The 20,117-nt window shown below is 33.9% G+C and overlaps 2 protein-coding genes, 1 long non-coding RNA gene and 2 other non-coding genes across 7 annotated transcripts; 2 read left to right on the forward strand and 3 right to left on the reverse strand.

The window, feature by feature from the left end:
• The first annotated feature begins 423 nt into the window (after positions 1-423).
• LOC105767621 (transcription factor EMB1444) lies at positions 424-7,236 on the forward strand. The gene is made up of 11 exons (XM_012587194.2): positions 424-1,251; positions 1,903-2,073; positions 2,690-2,774; positions 2,882-2,923; positions 3,315-3,374; positions 3,932-4,051; positions 4,170-5,285; positions 5,384-5,485; positions 5,855-5,995; positions 6,249-6,374; positions 6,919-7,236. The coding sequence occupies exons 1-11, from the start codon at positions 1,142-1,144 to the stop codon at positions 6,994-6,996; spliced, it is 2,151 nt and encodes a 716-aa protein (XP_012442648.1). The 5' UTR covers positions 424-1,141; the 3' UTR covers positions 6,997-7,236.
• A 170-nt stretch (positions 7,237-7,406) lies between these two features.
• LOC105767629 (1-aminocyclopropane-1-carboxylate oxidase homolog 1) lies at positions 7,407-13,923 on the reverse strand. 3 transcript variants are annotated; one of them, XM_052633242.1, is made up of 5 exons: positions 13,801-13,923; positions 9,122-9,277; positions 8,302-8,852; positions 7,893-8,214; positions 7,407-7,756 (listed from the first exon to the last, which is right to left on the reverse strand). In XM_052633242.1, the coding sequence occupies exons 2-5, from the start codon at positions 9,143-9,145 to the stop codon at positions 7,490-7,492; spliced, it is 1,164 nt and encodes a 387-aa protein (XP_052489202.1). In that variant the 5' UTR covers positions 9,146-9,277; positions 13,801-13,923; the 3' UTR covers positions 7,407-7,489. The 3 variants fall into 3 exon arrangements, with proteins under 3 accessions (XP_052489202.1, XP_012442659.1, XP_012442666.1); XM_012587205.2 differs by lacking the exon at positions 9,122-9,277 and having other exon boundaries at positions 13,801-13,917; XM_012587212.2 differs by lacking the exon at positions 13,801-13,923 and having other exon boundaries at positions 9,007-9,260.
• A 2,231-nt stretch (positions 13,924-16,154) lies between these two features.
• Positions 16,155-16,242, reverse strand: LOC128042747 (small nucleolar RNA Z102/R77). Its single transcript, XR_008198259.1, has one exon. It is a non-coding gene; the product is annotated as a small nucleolar RNA Z102/R77 (small nucleolar RNA).
• Positions 16,243-16,425: 183 nt separating this feature from the next.
• Positions 16,426-16,511, reverse strand: LOC128042748 (small nucleolar RNA Z102/R77). Its single transcript, XR_008198260.1, has one exon. It is a non-coding gene; the product is annotated as a small nucleolar RNA Z102/R77 (small nucleolar RNA).
• A 394-nt stretch (positions 16,512-16,905) lies between these two features.
• Positions 16,906-18,422, forward strand: LOC128042383 (uncharacterized). The gene is made up of 2 exons (XR_008197706.1): positions 16,906-17,380; positions 17,519-18,422. It is a non-coding gene; the product is annotated as an uncharacterized LOC128042383 (long non-coding RNA).
• The last annotated feature ends 1,695 nt before the right edge of the window (positions 18,423-20,117 follow it).

Raw genomic sequence — 20,117 nt, forward strand, 5'->3', positions numbered from 1 at the left:
TGAGTGGCGACTCATAGGCAGTGGCTTGGTTAAGGGAACCCACCGGAAATATTTAAAAGTTTTATTTATTATTAATTAAAAATAGTATAATCATTTATTATGCGCCTCTTCATTAATTCAAATTAACTAAAAAATAATAATTATTACACTACACAATTTATATTAATAAAATTTTTCTCTAAAAATTTAAGATAACAATCGATTAACTCGATTAACATAGATATTGCTATCAATGTACAGGAGCAGTGAGTTCGAATTTACTGAAAGACATTACGAGTAGTTGTAAGTATAGTATAAAAATAGATATTATTCAAACAATTGGAAAGAAAAAATGAAGGGATCTAAAATGCGCCGAGTGCGAAGACTAATAAAGCAGCCCAAGGCCTGCGCAGGTTATAAAAAGTTACGCCGCGCCCATTTTTGTCAGATTAATAACCAAAAACAAAAGAGCAGACTAAATGTTGCAGAGAGGTTTGGATTCTATCTTTGTTGAAATTCGCTCCTTTCAACTCTCCATTAACCTTTGACCTTCTGAATTTTCTTCTACTCACTTTTTTCCTACATCTACTATTTCAATTCTTTGTTGAATCTCGCGTTCAATTTGAAAAAAAATTGATCTTCAACGAGTTCTACTATCCATGTCGTCAGATATTAGCTAGACTCCTCTGCCATATTTTCCGCCCTCTGTAGTTTTTCACTTCATCTTCAACGACTCGAAAATATTCTCGTTCTAATCCAAAGAAAAGATGGCTAAATTCAGTAACGTCTTCAACGGAGTTAATTGCGACGAGAGTTTCATGATTGATCTCTCGAGTTTGATCTTGTAATTGGCATCTGCGACCAAACCATTTGAAAGATCTTTTTTTTTTCTTTTTCTGTTTTTGTTTTTGGGAGTAGAGGAATGGGAACGGATAGTTTGTTACTGCCAACGGTTGGACCGCCAATTAAACCGCGAGCGGGGTTGAGGAGAAAACAGGCTGGAAGAGGCTCTTACAGAGGAAGCTAGGGGCTTTATTGCGAACAAAAAATAGGTTGGGGGTGATTTTGATTGAAAATTTGTTGCTTTTAGTTGGAGTTTGGGGAGGGGGAGTTTGAACAAAATAAAAAGTTGGGTTTCTTTTTTTTCTTTGAGGAGATAGGGATGGGTAGCAGTACAACTAGCAGTGGATTGTACCAGATACTGAGAAGTCTCTGTCTCAATACTGAGTGGAAATACGCCGTTTTTTGGAAGCTTAAGCATCGAGCTCGAATGTCAGTAAACTGCTTCTTTCTGACCTTTTTTGTTTCTTTTTAGTTGATCCCCATTTTCTTTCAATTGATTGATTTGCAGTATCTTGTCTTTAGCGTAGTTTACAAAAAAAAGCTTAATGAACATTTTGTCGTGTCCCTTGAGGTCATCTAATTCTGAGTTTATTATCTAAAATGAATTTAGATTTTGTTTAATTTTCGAATTTGTACTATAGTTGGCATGTTATTTAGGGTAGGATGGAATGACCTTTTTTTCCCTTTAAATTTTCAATCTTTATGATTAAAGCATAGCATGTTGGTTTCATTATTTGTTTATTATCCTAAATAAAATGTTATTTAGGTTAGGATGGAATGGCTTTAACCCCTGGACATCTCCCAACTCTTCAGAAGTTCTTGAAATTGACATATTTGCTTTTAGGGTTAATTTGGGTTCCCCTCCCCCTTTTCACTAATTAGAAACACAATAAGTGGACAAATATACCAATTGGTTATTCAGGGATTTCCTTTTATGGCGTTCCTTTTTAAGTACTAAGATTTTCAGGAGTGAGTTAATCTCTCTGTTTTACCTTTAATTTTGTGGAATGTTATGATGGCCTTGGTGAACATGGGTTGATGTCTTTGCTAAATCTCATTCTTAGTATTGACTTGTTGCAGGGTGCTGACTTTGGAGGATGCATACTACGACAATCATGACCAACGTGGTCCTTCTGAGAATAACTGTTTCCGAGATACATTACAAAACTTGCACACAGGATGTTATTCACATGACCCCCTTGGTTTAGCAGTGGCAAATATGTCTTATCATGTATATTCACTAGGGGAAGGGTATGGCTCCATTCACTGATAAATATATTGTTCAGCGTTTGGTATATGTTTTTGGATGAAATTTATACATATCTTAGATATGTCTTAAGATTTATACTGCAATAGTTTGAAAAATATGGTACCAGGATGCAATGGGTTGAAAATAGTGTGTTAAGATATGTATACATCTTAGACATTGATTTAGGATTACAATTGGCTGAAATTTAGGTAATTAGTACATTACCTTTCCTTTTTATGTATAGTTTATTTTCTCTATGTTTGAGGGTAAAGTATGATAAATACCTTCTGATTTTCTCTCTTTTTCTCCTTTTCTTTTCTTCCTCTCTTTTCCTCTCACGGCAGCAGCCACTCTTTTTTTGTTCTCTTTCTTTCTTGTCAAATTAACATAGGGTCTTATAACCCCTTCAATCCTATTGCATCTCTTTTTTTATTTATCCCACCTCCCTCCTTTAAGTATGTACTAATGAAACAATCTCGGTTTATGAAACTCTTGTTTTAATTTTAATTGTGATTATGATAAGAATCAAATTTCTGAATTTGAAAAGAAGCGGGTAACAAATGAGTACATGTAGCTTATGCAACAATTCCCATTAGTATTCATTGCTTGTTTTTACAGGATTGTTGGACAGATGGCAGTTTCTGGAAAGCATCAGTGGATATTTGCGGATGAGCATGTTAACAGCTCCTGCTCATCATTTGAGGTAAGGAGCTTCACCAAGTGCTGATATCAAACATACTGTTTCAGAGTTGATTTTGTTTTCAATACTCACATACTCTGTTTTCTGCCTTAATTTTGTTTTAATTTCAGTTCCGTGATGGTTGGCAAAGTCAATTTGAAGCAGGGATCAGGGTATGCATACTTTTAATCCGATCTAAAGAATAGCTAGAGTTCAATGTATTTGAGTTGTGAACTGTGATGAACTGATGATTACCATATTTCAACACATGGAAGTCAACAACTGATTTTTTTTTTCTTGGACAAAGGTCAAAATTTTGGTAGAGCTTGCATTTTGAGTGAAGGCATTAAATTCCACTACACTTTTACAATTCATTGGGCTTATTTTTTTGACCTTAGCGTAAAGTGAATATAAGTTTCGGCTCTCTTAACTTGTATTCTGGGTGTTCGGAAGTAAATGTCTTTCCTAGTGTTTTCTGCAACTGTCTTTTGCCTGAAGTGTATTTCCATTCCATATATATATGGTTATGCTATTAATAGAGGTATTTCTCATTTTGCCTTGTAGACCATTGTTGTTGTTGCTGTTGTTCCACAGGGAGTTGTGCAGCTTGGCTCCTTAAATAAAGTAAGATGAGTTCCAATTATTTTGGTGCTTTCTACTTTATGAATGTTTGTCTAGGTCTTTACTTTAAGTTGATGTTTGTGCAACTTCATTTTGGGGTTTTGGGATGGATATCTTTGACCTCCTAAGATTTTTGTTTTATACAAAAACATCTTGTTTGCTTGAACTTTTTGGTAGTGTCAATGAAGTAGTTGACTTCTGAAAAATTAATATTTTTGTGGCTGGCTTCGTCCATGTAATTTTGATACATTTTCTCCAGCATTTTTGTTACTGCTTGAATTCTTTTGCTTCTGAATTCTGAACTCTATATTTTTGTTTATACTGGATGAAGCACTGAAAATTATGGGTACGAAAACTCATGCCTTATTTGTAAAATGTGTTTTTAACATGATAAATAGTTACTAGAGTATGTTTTAATATGGTCATGTCCTAGAAGCCTTTTCTGGATTTGAAATTTATCATCATTGGCAAAATAGTCTGTTGCGTTTTGCTCTAGTTCTTTGAGCTCATAGTCTAGACAGCATTATAGTAAAAAAGTTTTATTTATCTAAATGGAGCAGGTAGTTGAGGATGTGAAGCTTGTGAGTCACATCAGAGATGTTTTTTTTGCTCTTCAAGATTCTTCTGTAGGGCATATTGCCAACCCGATAGAATGTAGCATGAAGAGTTCAGTTTTTGAGGTATAATTCTCTTTCACCCCCATTTTGTGTATCAGCATGTCTACATGCATGCAGCCTTGCACAAAACTACATATGAATTTGCTTATGGTATTAATATTTTTGGATCTTTGTTTTGCAGCCCGAATTACATACAAAACTATTAGAGTCAGAAATTATTTCTTTAGATAAAGCTGTAGACAAAGAAGGGCCAGATTTTTTGTTGCCTGAGTTTTCACATCACCAAAAATGCAGTGATAGTTCATTTGTTTTTCCACTGTCCAGTAATCCTCAGAAAGGGCTTGAGCTATCCGCAGCAGGGCGTGATGAGAGTGCGAAATTGCTGACGCCAAGATCAAATGTTTCCAACTTGGAGCATCTAAATCAGTTGGGGAGGAATCTGATAAACAATGTGGTATGCAAAGGGGAGACTAGTGGGTGGAAAAGTGCACGAATGGGACCAGAAAATGTTTACGCAAGCCATCCTGTTGTGGGTAGTACAACCTGCGGCTCAAACTTCCTTCAACCTGCAGTTAGTGATACTGTTAAGTTGGGTGGTTTGAATTCTTATCAAAATGAAGTGTTGGACATTCCTGAATCTTCAGATGTAAAATTTCTAAAGGACCTGAAGTTTGGGAATCTAAATGATTTAAGTGACTTGGACTCTATAAACACCTCCTCAAAGTTTTCTGCTGGTTATGAGCTTTACGAAGCACTTGGACCAGCTTTTCTGAGAAAGAGTATCTATACTGATTGGCAGGTAGAAAAAACAGAAGCTGGAACTGAAATGCTAGAGGGAATGAGCAGCAGCCAATTAACTTTCGAATCTGGTTCAGAGAATCTCCTAGAAGCTGTAGTGGCAAATGTTTGCCATAGCGGCAGCGATATCAAATGTGAGAGATCATTTTGCAGATCAGCACCATCATTGGTGACTACTGTAAATACACCTGATCTTTCAAGCCAAACAAATTTTACTATTAGTTCAGCAGGTTATTCAATTAATCAGTCTTCTCTAGTGGAAAATAACACACAGCAATTCCTGAATTCGTCAAAGTTATGTGGTGCAATGTCTTCAAATGGGTTTTCTTCTGCTGGCCCTAGCAACTGCAGTGAGCAGTTAGAGAGGTCTTCAGAGCCAGCTAAGAACAATAAAAAGAGGGCTAGACCTGGTGAAAATCCCAGGCCTAGGCCAAGGGACAGACAACTCATTCAAGATCGTATTAAGGAGCTAAGGGAGCTTGTGCCAAATGGAGCAAAGGTAAATTTCTTGCTGTTCAGATGAGTCTTGGATTTTGATAATTTCCTTTTCCGTCCTTACAAATGTCAATCTGCTAAAATTTCAAGAAAAATATGCAGTGCAGTATTGATTCATTGCTGGAGCGCACAATCAAGCACATGGTCTTTCTGCAAGGCATCACAAAGCATGCTGACAAGCTCAGTAAATGTGCTGAATCAAAGGTATTGGCCCAGGCAGTTTACTGGTTAACGATCGTTTTTGATCGTAAATTAGAAACTGAGAAGATCTCAATGCTTTGTTTGAGTATTGGGGGTAATGAATTAAATGATCTCATTTGAGTTCTATTGGAATTTTTTTTTTTTGGGGGGCTTTTACCATTGGGCTTGTAGGCATATATATGTTTGTCATGAAAGGGCAACATAATTACTGTACACCCGCTGAAATAAAGTATTGTCACAGATTTTTGAGCCCCTCTTACTGCAAAACTCGTTTCAAGTTGTCATAAATAATTAGATGTAGTGGAAAAACTTTCCTATTGGAAGGGCCTACCATGTTTTCTTCTATCATACATCTTACTGCTGATTTTGTAGATGCATCACAAGGGAGCTGGCATGCTTGGATCATCCAATTATGAACAAGGTTCAAGCTGGGCAGTGGAAGTGGGAAGCCATCTAAAAGTTTGCTCAATAGTAGTGGAGAATATAAACAAAAATGGGCAGATGCTTGTAGAGGTATGTACAGAGTCTGTGTAGGTTCATGATATTGTTCCAGTTGATTATTTTTTCACTGGTTATAGTTATTGGTTGACTCGCTGCTTACAGTATTTTAGTTTAGGATATTTGTTCATTATTTCACCTGACTGAAAGTAAAGTAAGAAGACTTGTATAACAAAGAGGGATAATTTGAAAATGATACCAGATAGCTTTCACGCCACTAGTTACTTTTTAAAATTGGATTTAATGTTATTTTAGTTTATCCATGCAGCTGTTGTGTGAGGAATGTAGTCATTTTCTTGAGATAGCGGAAGCCATCAGGAGCTTGGGCCTGACAATTTTAAAGGGGGTTACAGAAGCACATGGTGAGAAGACTTGGATATGTTTCGTGGTTGAGGTAGGATTTACTTTCCAGGATGAGTTCTGGCATTTTATGACATATGCATCAATTTAATTGCCTGTCTATATGATCATTTGGGCATCTTAATTTCCACATTTATTAGTTTAGTATTTGCTAGCCTCAATGTCCAAGCTTTTCTTGCAAATTTATATGTTGAAAAAGTTAGATCTCCTACATGCTGGATGCTGAAGATTGATTTCAAAATTGCATGCATTCGTGGAAGGAACTTGTATAAATGAGTAGAATAGAAAATAAGGGGACATTTTCAACATTTTGTGTTGTGTCCTTTTGCCTTTGCATTTGAGGCTGTGTGTTCCATTGGTTATGTGCCTGCCCAAAACATACTCATTGGCTGCTAATGGTACATGCCAATGACTTCTATTGATATTTATGATACTGATACATTGAATCTATTATAAGATATATCTCCCCCATGCCCGTATGAACTACATTTTAAGTGCCAAAAGAGTTCAGTTCTTTAATCCTCTTTCAACTTTGTTCCCCGTTTTATAAACTAATTCCAATTATTTAAAAATTGCAGGGACAGAACAGAGTTATGCATAGAATGGATATCTTATGGTCGCTTGTGCAAATTCTGCAACCCAAGGCTACAAGCTAGCTGCAATGGCTTGTCATCTCTTGGAAGTAGTAACATTGGCTGTTAGTGTAACATATTGTGAGTGTTTTGAGATTTTAGATTGGCTTTATGGTTTTTGGACTTAGTCTTTGCCCTCCAGCCCCTAAAAGAATATCTAAATTAGGGGAAAAGAAGAGAAGGCATACTTAAGAAACATTTTCTGAAGATTATTTTTGCTTCTGTTCTTCATGGTTTGTGGAAATGCCATCTACCATTTTCTTTTCTCCTTTCCCAATTTATATTAGACATCATCAGCTATTTGCAAGTTCTGATAATGATCCAATCTCGGGTGCCTTAAGCTGGATATTTTCCAGCAGTTACTACTTTAAACTTTGGTTCTTTACTTATGAACATGTAGATTCAACATTCACCATTAATGCAGCAACTGCACATGAGAAAGAGGAAATTGGATATCATAGAGTGTTATTAGCTAAGTTAACAGACTACTTTACATACGTGCTGCTTAAAATGATGGTTAAGTAGTATAATTGCATTGTAAGTTGAAGTGAGGAAGACTTGAGTTTCCATCCAGACCTTTAGCTCTGAAATAGGCCATGTATTCAGTAACATGAATTTCCCGATATATAGGTGGATTACTTTCTGTCAGAAGCTCTCTTATTGGTCCATATGGTTTATGTTTATTTGCCATGCTTGGATAGAAAAAACAGGCCACTGATACCCTTGGTGCTTGTCCTGCTAGCACCCTATGCTCCACACTTTTGAATTTGTCATTTGTGATGAGCTAGTAAAGGAAGAGAAAGAGAAATCTAGTTTGTCATTCTAGATTGGAGAGGAAAAAGAGCTTGCATTCACACATGCATATTTTTGCATTTATTAGGTATAAGAATCACTTTGTAGTGATAATTATAAGACTATACCTGAATGAAGTCGCCAATGTTAATCACAAAAGCGCCTGGAAGAGGAGGAACATCAATCCAGTAACTCTGATGAAGAACTTGGAGGCCTCTGTTATCGTCTTGAAGGAGAATGGTCAGGAAAGATGGGTCCGAATGCTTGGTTGCACCCAGCGTTAATTCTGGCTCAGGGCAAGCAGGATAGTAGTGGCACACAAGCGATTCGGTTTCCATGCATCCTATGCTGGCGAGGTAGTCACTGTGAAGCTCCAAAGTCTCCGACAGAAGTTCAGACAATGTCGTTCTTAGCTCAATCACGTGTTTTATGTATTCACTTACAGCTTCCCTGAAAAAGTTTTTTTTTCAAGAATTTTCTAAGTTTGCATCTGTTATTACACTCTTGGTGGTTAAATTGCATTTGTTACAGTAGTACCTGCATATTGGAGGAAAAAGTTGGGGGTCAAGTTGGCCATCATGAAAATCAAATGCTATTGAATCCCTCCAATTTGCAGCTCCTTGGTTTACAAGGAGATCTCCATTGCAGAAATACCTAACAGGTTGCTGCTTACAATCCCTGGAGTACCATTTCATCTTCACATCCTTTGGTTGCTCATGAAATCGGCGTACGGCTTCAACCATGTTGTCCATAATGCCAACAGGAACTCCATGGTTAACCACTTGAAAGAAACCCCATGTTTCTGATGCTGCAAAGATTCCATCCAATATCTCCTTCCGTCGTTGGCCACCTTCGTAGCCTTCCAGATCTATCACCGGAACTTGGAAACAAACTTCACTACTACTGGTAGTAGAGTTTAGGAGGCTTTCAGGGGGATGGATGAAGAACTTGGGAATCTTGACAGCACCAGAGTCAACAAGTCCTTTAACCCCAGCTTTAGTTTCATCAAAGTCCTTGACTTCCTTTGCTCTGTCATAACTTGAATCTTCTTCAGAAATCACCTTCAGCTCCATGTCCACAAATAGTACCTGGAAATTGGAAGAGAAATAATGTTAAGCAGAAGCGAAGAAGAGGACCAAAGATGCATAGACTGAATGAAAAAGAATGGTGTTTAAAAGGGGCACTAAGAAGTGACCCTTCATGCATACAATTACAAAGATGCTTAGTTGAATGAACAAGTACCTTTGAAATTTAAACAAACTTGGCATGAGAACTGAGCCACTACTACTACTATTATAATAAAATACTGAAAGGAAAGGAGCAGTGGAAATTTATTTAATTTTCACAGTAGGCAAACCAGCGAGATATCCGCATAAGGCATTTCCTTGAAACTCGCACAATCTTTCGTGAGCAGGGTTTAAACAAATAATAAAAATTGTGTATATGTATATCTGGCCTTTTCCCAGAATAGAAACACTTCCCCTTCACAGTTTTGGCCTCATACATATAGATTCTGCAGGAAAAAAGAAATGGCATTTTCAATCAAGACAGACATAATTGTTGGCTCTTTTCTCCTGAATGAGCATCTCACATAAAAGCATATAAATATTATAATATGAAAATGAGAAAATGGAGAATGTAATAGAGCAGGCTTTGACTTACTATTGTGAATGAGTTGGGTCCAATACCAAACGACAATTTATAGGCTACATGAATTCAACTTCTATGTGCTTGTAGGAACTGCAGATAAATATTACAATCTTTCTTGCACAAAAAAATTATAACATTATTGTTCATTGTTTTTTTCTGAGGTTTCTAGCATTGAAACGATTGCTAGAAAGCGTTTTGTTGATGAGGGTATCAATAAGAGAAAAGATAAGGAGGAGGATGTGATGAGCTGAGGAAAGCCGATTCACCTTAGCAGCGCGGAGAGCCGATGGTGGTGTGTAAAGGTAGGAAGGAGGCTGAGGACTATAGGTATGCTATGTATGCTTAAGGGTCAATCCCCTTTTCATTATGCTAAATGGTATATATTGTGAATGTCTCGTACTTGGAAGTGTTGACGTGTTAAACATGCTATCAATAAGCTATACTTGCGGAGTGCATAGGGGGATGTACGTGATGGGCCTCATTCTGTCAATTCTTTTGAGTTGTGGTATAGAGTTGTTACATTTAAGTAGGGTTTGGTGGCCCAAAGGGCATGTTCACGGTAGGAGTGTTCACACCAGAAAAGCGAGTGCCTTGAGGAACGGTGGCCTGTTCATAAAGACAGATGGATAAGATCTTTCTGAAGAGAGCGAATAATTAATTTGCAAGGATGATTGAGCAGAACCCTTTTGAGAAAATTGGGAGGTTGGATGAAAGTAAACCTTCCAGGACGTTGGTCATTCGGTGACCAGTCGAACATAGAGAGTGGAGGCAGTGGCAGAGCCAGGGAGACTAGCAAGGGCCCCTAAAATGGAAAATTTTCAATTTGGGCCCCTTTATAAAATTTTAAATTAGTAATGGTAAAATTATATTTTATCCCCTAAATGATAAAAAATTGATTTAATTCTTTAAAAATTATAAAAATATAAGCTATTAAATGGTGAAATAGTATTTTTATTATCGTAAAAGTATATAATTTAATTCCAACCCCTCAACAAATTTTGTTTCATTTTTGGCTTAGCCCTTGAGTAGAGGGTTGCTTATGAACACTTCTCAGATAGCTTGTTACATTGTCACATGTCCGAAGGTATTAACACATTTCATTCCATTTTCCTTTTTTAATTTATAGTTTGTAAGTTCATATATTAAATATGCTTTTATGCATATTGAAAAAAGGAACAAATAAATGGAAAGATAAAACCTACGTTAAAACACCAATAAAATGCTGGAAGAGCTATAAATTAACTGCAAGGGACACCCATCAACTAACAAATGCCAAAGTCCATAGATGTTCATTTGATCAATCCATCTTGTAGCTACTAGTAGATACCATCAGTATGTTCTTTTCACATGGATGTCCCTGTGAAGGCTCGGCTGAAAGCTAGATTTGCTGTTCATGCAGCCGACAAAAAAACAATCCAATAGCATTGCCGGTGAACTCTCAATTAGGTGGTGGCTAAGGGCTATTCGCTTATAAAATTCACATGAATTTGAGTCTCCGAGCTAGTACGAGTATATCTTCAAGATGATCTTTATTTGAGCAGTTCTCTTTAGGCGTAGTGTGTGCGTGAGTGGTATGTATATATCCTTATCATGTATGAGTATTAACTTTTTTATTGTATAGTACCGATAAAAAAAAAGCATGGTCGACAATTTTGACTTCTATATCTTCATAATTACCTCTCTATTATTTTCTTTTGAGGAATTATTGTTTTTTTTATTACTTACCGGAGTTAAAATAAAATTTCACAAATATAAATAAAATGATGTCAAATGTTCTTTTTAATTATTTAATTATTATTTTATTACACCTAAAAAATAAATAACTCGTCTTAAATTCATTTGTGAAGTTTTTTTTTTATTCCACCGGTGATGTATAAGATAATGGTATTTTTATTTTATCTATTCAAACATGTCTCACTTGATAAACTGAATCATCTCATAAAAGTGGCTTCCTTTGGATGATCAATTACTACGAGTATGTAACACCCCTTACCCGTATCCAACACCGGAATAGGGTACGAGGCATTACCAAAACACATACGCTTGTAAACGTATTTAAGTGAGTTATAAAATTTCAACTAAATTAAAACTTTCAAAATAATTAGAATGCTTCTATAACTTTTCACAATATATCCTCAAAATATTATAATCATAATAATTAGGGCCTACGAGACCCGGTACATACTCATACAATTCAATGCTTCATTTCCATTTCATTTAATTCGCAATTTCTCATGCTCACAATTTAGATCATATCACTAGCAATTTCCATTTAATTCACGTACAATTCAATGTCACTAAGTTTAACACTAATACGTATTTACCATTTAACTCAACGTTTATCGATTATATCATTCAATAACACATTTATGAAATTCTTAATTTTGCAATGAAAATATCACTTTAGGTTAAATAACAACATCATCCTGGTATAAATACACTACCACTTATTCATTTACTTTAATTCATTTGGGCCCATTTGTCACTTACCATCCTTAATCAAATTAGGGAACGGTTACGGAAAATTGAGTACTTCACTTTCACTTTGCCATAGTATAACTATGGTCTTACGTATGATCACTTATCACTTGTCCTCGATCGATAAGTGTAGCCACTTATCACTTTGTTTCTTGATCGATAAGTGTAGCCACTTATCACTTTGTCTCTTGATCGATAAGTGTAGCTAAAGCTATCACTTATCACTTTTCACTTGTCACTTGATCGATAAGTGTAGCGAAGCTATCACTTATCACTTTGTCTCTTGATCGATAAGTATAGCGAAGCTATCACTTATCACTTTCCACTTGTCACTTGATCGATAAGTGTAGCCAAGCTATCACCTATCACTTTGTCACTTGATCGAAGTACTCAAATCCGCGTTCCGCTCAATTTGATCATTTATTCAATTTTCGCATTTTATTTTACTCTCTTTTCAACACTAAATACATTTCATCATACATTATATAATTCATGAAATTAACATTTAATCATTAAATTTCAGTCATATGAACTTACTATTTCATTATCTTACCACACTTGTTTCCTATACACATCACACAAGATATAAACATAGCATTCAACCATAGTCACAAGCTAGTATATTTAAACATAACTCTTTTGGAACTAACCACATGATAAACCATTCATGAAATTATTTCATGCCAAATCATATACCGAATATACGATACACACATACTATGAAACTTTATTTTCACACATGAGCTTAAACCAAAACCAATAATGCACAAATATAAGCATTATTTCTATTTCATCGTTTATCAATTATAATCAAGCATATGACCAATTATACACAAATCATTCATATACTTCCCAATTTTCCTCCTCCTCCTCTCCATTCCACATCCTTAATGTGTATAACACACTTAAACAACATTAGCTATAATTTTACTATTCACTCACATGTATATTCAAAGCTGTTTATCCGAGTCAGAGTCACTAAATTATTTTTATCCGGAGATACAGAGCTCCAAATTAAGATCCGTTAATTTTACCTAAAACTAGACTCACATACCTTCTTACCATAAAATTTTCAGAATTTTTGGTTCAGCCAAATAGTACAGTTTATTCTTTAAAGTTTCCCTGTTTTGCTGTCTGACAGTTCCGACCACTCTTTACTAAAATTAATTATCTCATTGTACAGAATTTGGATGATGTTTTAGTTTGTTTCTTATAAAATAGACTCATTAAGGATTCTAACCATATAAATTATAACTCATAATCATTTTGTACAATTTTAATGATTTTCCAAATTCAGAACAGGGGAACCCGAATTCATTCTGACCTTGTCTCACAAAATCTATTATATCTCATGATTTACAATTTCATTACTTACACCGTTTCTTCTATGAGAAACTAGACTTAATAAGCTTTAATTTCATATTTTATTCACCCTCTAATTCAATTCCCACAATTTTTGGTGATTTTTCAAAGTCAGACCACTGCTGCTGCCCAAAACTGTTTAGTGTAATATATTGATTACCAATTTGACTCTAAACTTTTAATACATGATCCTAGGCTTGGAAAATGAAATTCTTGCAATATAATCCTTAATTCAAGCCTAGTATTTCTCATACATATCAATAACAGCCCATAGATTCCATGAAATTTTAGAATTTATCCATGATTTCAATACTTTTCAATTTAATCCCTAAAACATGTTTTCATCTAAAATTCTTTAATAAAACACCTTTAAACATCCATTAACATATCAATTTCATCAAAAAATAACAACAATCATATGAACTTATCATTAGTATCTTCCAAAACTTTCAACAAAATGAGAAACTAGTAGAATACTAAGTTGGACCTAATTGTAAAAATCTAAAAATATAAAAATTTCAAGGACAAAGCAAGAATTAAACTTACGTGAAGCCAAAATATGGAATACCAGCTCCAAACCCTCTTCCATGGCTGTCTCCCACCGAAATTTCAAGAAGAAATGGTCTTGAAATGCTTAAAATAAAATTTGGCCACATAAACTTTATTGTAATTCCAATTTTGTCCTTAATACATAAAAATCTTAGATTTTTTTTAACGGTATGTCATCTCAGCCCCTAAATTGGTCCATTTTCTCTTTTAGTCCTTCCTTATTTAATTGTTAAGCTATTTAATCACTTTAGCAAGTTTTGCATCTTTTCAATTTAGTCCTTTTTAATTAATTAACTGCCAAAACATTAAAATTTTCTGACGAAACTTTAACACTACCATATTGACACTCCGTAAATATTTATAAAAATATTTACGGCTCGGTTTATAATATCGAAGTCTCGATACCTCTTTTTCTCAATTTCTTGACTTAATAAATTTTTATAAAATACAAATTACTAATTTAAAAATCTCTTAAAAATCATATTTGGCTCGTAATTATTGATAATAAAATTTACGAGCTTATTTTCTGAATTTGGTGATCTCATACCACTGTTTTCAACATTTTTGAAAATCGGGCTATTACAGAGTAAGTTGGAATCTTAGGGTACGTATAATATTTTTTTTTACACCATGTCACCACAATGCTTCTTCACATTTATAAAGATAAAAAGACCTCTTTGATCCCAATTTTGATTTTAAGTAAATTGACTTCTCTTAAAAACCGAAACAATTTAGCTCCTCTCAATTTCAAAAATGAGAAGCTAAAGATAATTAATCGTGATGTTCACTTCTTTCCTTAGTTAACCCTACTTTCAATTGGTATAATTAACCCCCAATGATTACATATTTTTGTCAAGTTTGTCTTAATTTAAAACATTTAACCCTTAACATTTATATATTCTACCAATTTAGTCCCGATTCTAAATTTGTTGATATCCCGTGGGGTTAAATTTGTTAAATTTTAGAATCAAGATGAAAATGACAAAATTTTAAACATTAAAGGTTATATTTATAAATAATTTTCTTTAATTGCTCATTTTCAAAATTAATAAAGACTAAATTACTCCATTTTTAAGAGAAACAAATTTGTTTAATATAAAAATTGAAAAAGTTTAACACTATATTTATTTGTTTTAACCATTTTATCTAAAAACAAAATCCTAATAACATAAGATAAAGACTAAATTTTTTTAATTTAATCACCAATTATTTCTATTTTTCACGTCAGCACTTTTTTCCTTGTGTCAAGTAAATACGCGCTTTTGCCCATGCTCGAATTAAATTTTTAAAAAAACTCATTTTTTAAAAATATTACAAAAATAGATCTATTTTTTTAAAAACTTACGAGAATAAGCCTTTATAAAGACCCAGTGTGGCAACACCAATTTTTTGTGTGCCACCAATTAATGTGAAAATAAAACTTACAAAACAGATTTTTATATAAATCCAAAATCTCATTTCCCCTATTTTCTTAAGCAATATGGAATATAAGATATATGTAGATATAGACGCGTGAATAAATTTACAGCTTATTCTAGACAATGTGAGATTCTTTCATTTTTAACAATAACATCAAATTAAATGCTACATCAGATTTTATATTTTTTTACAAAATAATTTTTATTTTATATATGTATAAAAATAAAAATTATTTTGTAAAAAATATGAAATATAATGTACTCTTTAATCTTATGTTATTAGTTAAAAGAAGAAAGAATCTCACATCATCAAACAATTTAAACCTATTCATGAGTCTATATATACATAGATCTCATCCTACATTGCTTAAAAATATAAGGAAATGAAACTTTAAGTCAATATAAAATTTGTTTTATAAATTTTGTTTTACATTAATTGATGACCAAAAAAATATTACCACTTTAGGTCGTAAGACTTATTCTCATAAAATTTTAAAAAGTAGTTTATTTTTGTAATATTTTAAAAAATAATTTTTTAAATTTAGTCCAAACGTGGGCAAAAATACAACCACATCAACACACTTTTACCAGACACAAGAAAAATAGCATTAACATAAAAACATATTTATAAGTTATCCTTTGAAAATACATCCACATCAACACATTTTTAAATTCTCAGTCCATATTTATAATTATTTTTAAAAATATCTCATTTTTGAAAATAATTTTAGAAATAGGCCTTTATCCAAAAATATTAAACTTGAAAGACTTAACTCCAGCCCAACCCAACTCAAAATTGAGTAAACCAAAACACATGGAGGAATCCTTACATTCTGTGTTTCATCCCCAATATCACTTCAGAGGATAAACATGGATATCCTTTGCCAATTTCCTTCATGCTCATCACATTAGGAAAACAAAAAAAATGAAAGTGAATGATCAGATAGAGCTAATACTGAAGATGCCATCATCACGGCAATCAAACCAATAGGGAAACAATATCACATTCATCATTTCATTCACCCACAACACCAACACCAACAACAAAATGTTAAATCAATCAAGTGAGCAATGTTCAAAGGTCCATTTTTAGATCCAATACCGAAATTAACAATCTTGAAACAGGGACTATAATAACAAAGTCTAAAACTTTGTCAAAAAACCATATCAAAAACCACCGACCTTTTTTTTTCCAAGGTAAAGAGAATGATCAGATAGAGCTAATACGTTAAGGTTGCCATCATCACGGCAATCAAACCAATAGGGAAAATTCTGTTCATCATTTCATTCTCCAACACCCTTGTTTTTGGAAGAAAAAAAAACCAAACACTTGACAATTTTGAACCAGAAAAACAAGCATCAAAACTAGAAATAAATATAATCTGAAACAAACAGGGCAACCAAAGTAGAAGAAAGAAATACTATGTCGAAACGGCTTGTCTCTGCAGGTGCTTTTGGTGGCTAAACCCTAAGAACAAAAGAGTAATTTATAGGAAGAACTGACTAATGAGTTTGAAACTTCAAAAACCCTAGCTAGCACTAACTATTCAGACAAGTTTGTTGGACTTGGACTTATTCTTAGGCCCAAAAGCTACACCCATGGTGGGCGGTGGCCGAAAGCCTGCTGTCTTTGCATGAATCTTTATTCTTTCAATCCGTCTCTGTAGATTATTATTAACTTGGAATTTTCTCCCTATGTCGTTTGTTTTCTATTGAAGGCTAAACTATTAGTAAAAATCTCAACTTTACCAACTCATGATAGTGAAAGGAGCATCAAAGCTAGGACAGGAAAGAAAACAAGTGAGCTGGAATTGGCTGAAACGCGGTTACAACTTGAGCTGGTTAAGCAGCTGGATCTGGATACGACACTTTTGTGCAGTTTTGATGAGAACAATGTAAAATCCTTGAAGCTCTACGAGGAAAAGTTCACTCTTTCTCTCTTTATTTTAGTTTATTTTTATCTTTTAATATTTGGGTTTCTTGGTTTTGTTGCTCATTTTGATTAAAAGATGGAAACTTGTTATAGTTTTAATGCCGTTCTTAACCGGTTTCAGTCACAATCTTCAAAAGCAATAATGGGTTTTAAGTACAAATTTTGGTGTTGGAGAATGGAGATCATGTAGATTGATGAAAGCTTAAACTTCTGCTTTGCGATATGTGTATGTAACTTCTAGGCCAAAGAGTGTTGGGATCAAATCTGCCCATTTTGCTTCCATTACTCGTATAGACCTCTTCTTGCTTTACTAATTTGCAATATTTGTTTTTCTTTAACAAATGCTGTATCAATCAATGTGAAGAGATGGTGCTTAAACAGTAGCAGAGGAATTACATAGATGATGCTTTACCACATGTAGTAAAAGGGTTTGCCTTTGTTCTTTGATGAAGGCATTTCCAGTCTCCAGACCAGACAAGCATGGTCCTTTTTCTTGTTGCTTAATCTGATACTGGCAGAAGCAAATTACTGTCACACATAATACATACCACTACTAGGTAATTCCGGCAATTCCATCCCACTGAGTATGGAGTGAACATCCTTGACCAATGGGCCAAACACCGGAGTTGTTTACAACTTTGAGAAATGCTTCTATGTGTAGCGAGGAAGTTGCTATGTGTTCTTGAATCTTGAAAGCAGGTTTCTATAATATTACCCTCAATTTCATTGTGCTATGCGTGATAAGATGTATGAGTCCACCGGCAATAGACACTGTGTGCACCAATTATACGTCTCCACTCGACAGTATTTGTTGTTGGGGGTTGCCTGGTAGCCATAAAGCTCTAACCCTACTCTATCCCCTGCTTTGCTTTGCATTGCTAAAGCCCCTGCCATTTCAGCTGCAATGATGCTAAATTCCTTCCACAAACATCCTACTTTATTGTGCTTGCTTTTAGCGACTTCAAGTTTAGCAATGGAACAGTTCCTTTCTTTAAATAATGAAACATAAGCTATCCAATACTAGGACATAGCATTTCCCATAAATGATGATCACCAGGCTTCCCTACCCTCCAGCCTACGATTGGGAAATTCTCAAATAGTTTTTCTTTCTCAAGGAATTCTTAAAATTGTTAGTAATTTGAAAGCAAAAGTGTCCATGGCCCGGTCGGGTCAAGTTAGATTTGGGTCCATGTATGTTATTAAAACGCTTCATATTTGTTAAGTTTAGTTCGACTTGAAACATAGATATCAAAATTTTGTCAAGTTCATTTATATTTTGTAAATGATTAATTCAAACTCATTTTAAATCCGACTCTATTATTTTTATTTACAAAAGTCTATGATATCTTTAATTTGATATTTAATAATTTAATATCTTTTATTAAAATTATAAACATAGACAACTTCCTATAATGTTGACATTATATTTTATGCTCAATATTTTTATAAAAATCTTTTCAAATTTTGGACCAATTTCAAGTTTTGATGAATAACTCATCAAAATTTTATAATTTAATTTTAGTTTTTCTATTATTATTTTTATTCATGAACTCTTTGCAGCACAAAGTCAAAAGACACAAAATACGGAGATAAAATTGAACATAAACACCACCTTAAGCCAAATATCAAGTATGTTGAAGAGATTTGTTGACTGTTGGCAGACAATATCTTTGTGGACTTCTCTCTAAACAATCAAAATCTTAAGGAATATGATTAAGCCATACATGATAACAAAACCATCTCTTTCACTTGTGTGTGTGTGTGTGTTAATTTTCTAGATGGTAACCTGAGGATTGATAATGGCCGCCCTTAAGCTAATCTAGAGCTTATTGGTCCCTATTTTTAAGGTTTGGACTTTGAAATCTTGCCCCTTATTCAAAGTACATCCAAATATTATAATCATACTTGATTAGTGACTTAAACCATCCTAATCATACTTCAAATATAAATTTGCTTGTGAAAATGAAGGTTTCAGCTCCTGTTTCAATCATCAAGCAACCACATTTTCGTCGCTTCCTTTTAGAAATGGACATCTTGGACGTCTAGATTAGCATCTTAATAAAATATATAATTTAATCATTTTAAATTCACCAATTCTCACGCATTTATAGAAACCCTAAATCTTAGACCATATAATGAATCCACACGTAAAAATGGCCCCATATGTAAGATGGGTGTCTCGGCTTGACCAGTCTTTCCAAGGATACAAAGGTTACTATGTTAGCATCATTCAAACACCTGTTTTTCTACACACCAACTCCTTTTTCTTCTTTCTAAATTTTGTTTTGAAAAACAATAAACAATGGTGTTTGAACCACTTGCATGGATCAATGGCTTGAAGAGGTAGATCAGACCCATGAACTTGAAAGAGCAAAGCGCCGCTCAAATCATGGATAATAATTCCAACAAAAGTCCAAAGAACTTGGTCTTAATTTGTCTACTGCCAGTCTTTGCATATACCCTATTTTGATGAGTCATAATATAGTATTTGTCTTTAAGAGTCATTGCCTCCCACTATAAAATAATGGATAAATATCAAATTTGTATATATATTTTGATTTGGTATAATTATATAAAGGGTGAATTTAGGGTCTGAAAGAGATCTTGATCCCCTTACAATAGATAATTTTTTATTTAGGTCATTTATAATTTATAAAATTTTAAATTAATAATGATAAAAGTTGATTTAATCTTCTAAAAATTATAAACATATTGGCTATTAAAATGATAAAACTGCATTTTTACTATCATAAAAAATATATAATTTAATTCCGGCCTCCCAATTTTTTTTTACTTGGCCCCTGCCCCCTCCCCCAAAGTTTTATTTCTAGATCCGCCATTGATTATACACACACACACACATATATATATATGAAGCTTGAATTGTAGTTCATATGTATACCCGACATTTTTTATTTTGATTCAACTGTACACATTTAAAAAAAAGGATACATACATTTATT

This window comes from Gossypium raimondii, chromosome 7, assembly GCF_025698545.1.
Source record: "Gossypium raimondii isolate GPD5lz chromosome 7, ASM2569854v1, whole genome shotgun sequence".
NCBI lineage: Eukaryota > Viridiplantae > Streptophyta > Magnoliopsida > Malvales > Malvaceae > Gossypium > Gossypium raimondii.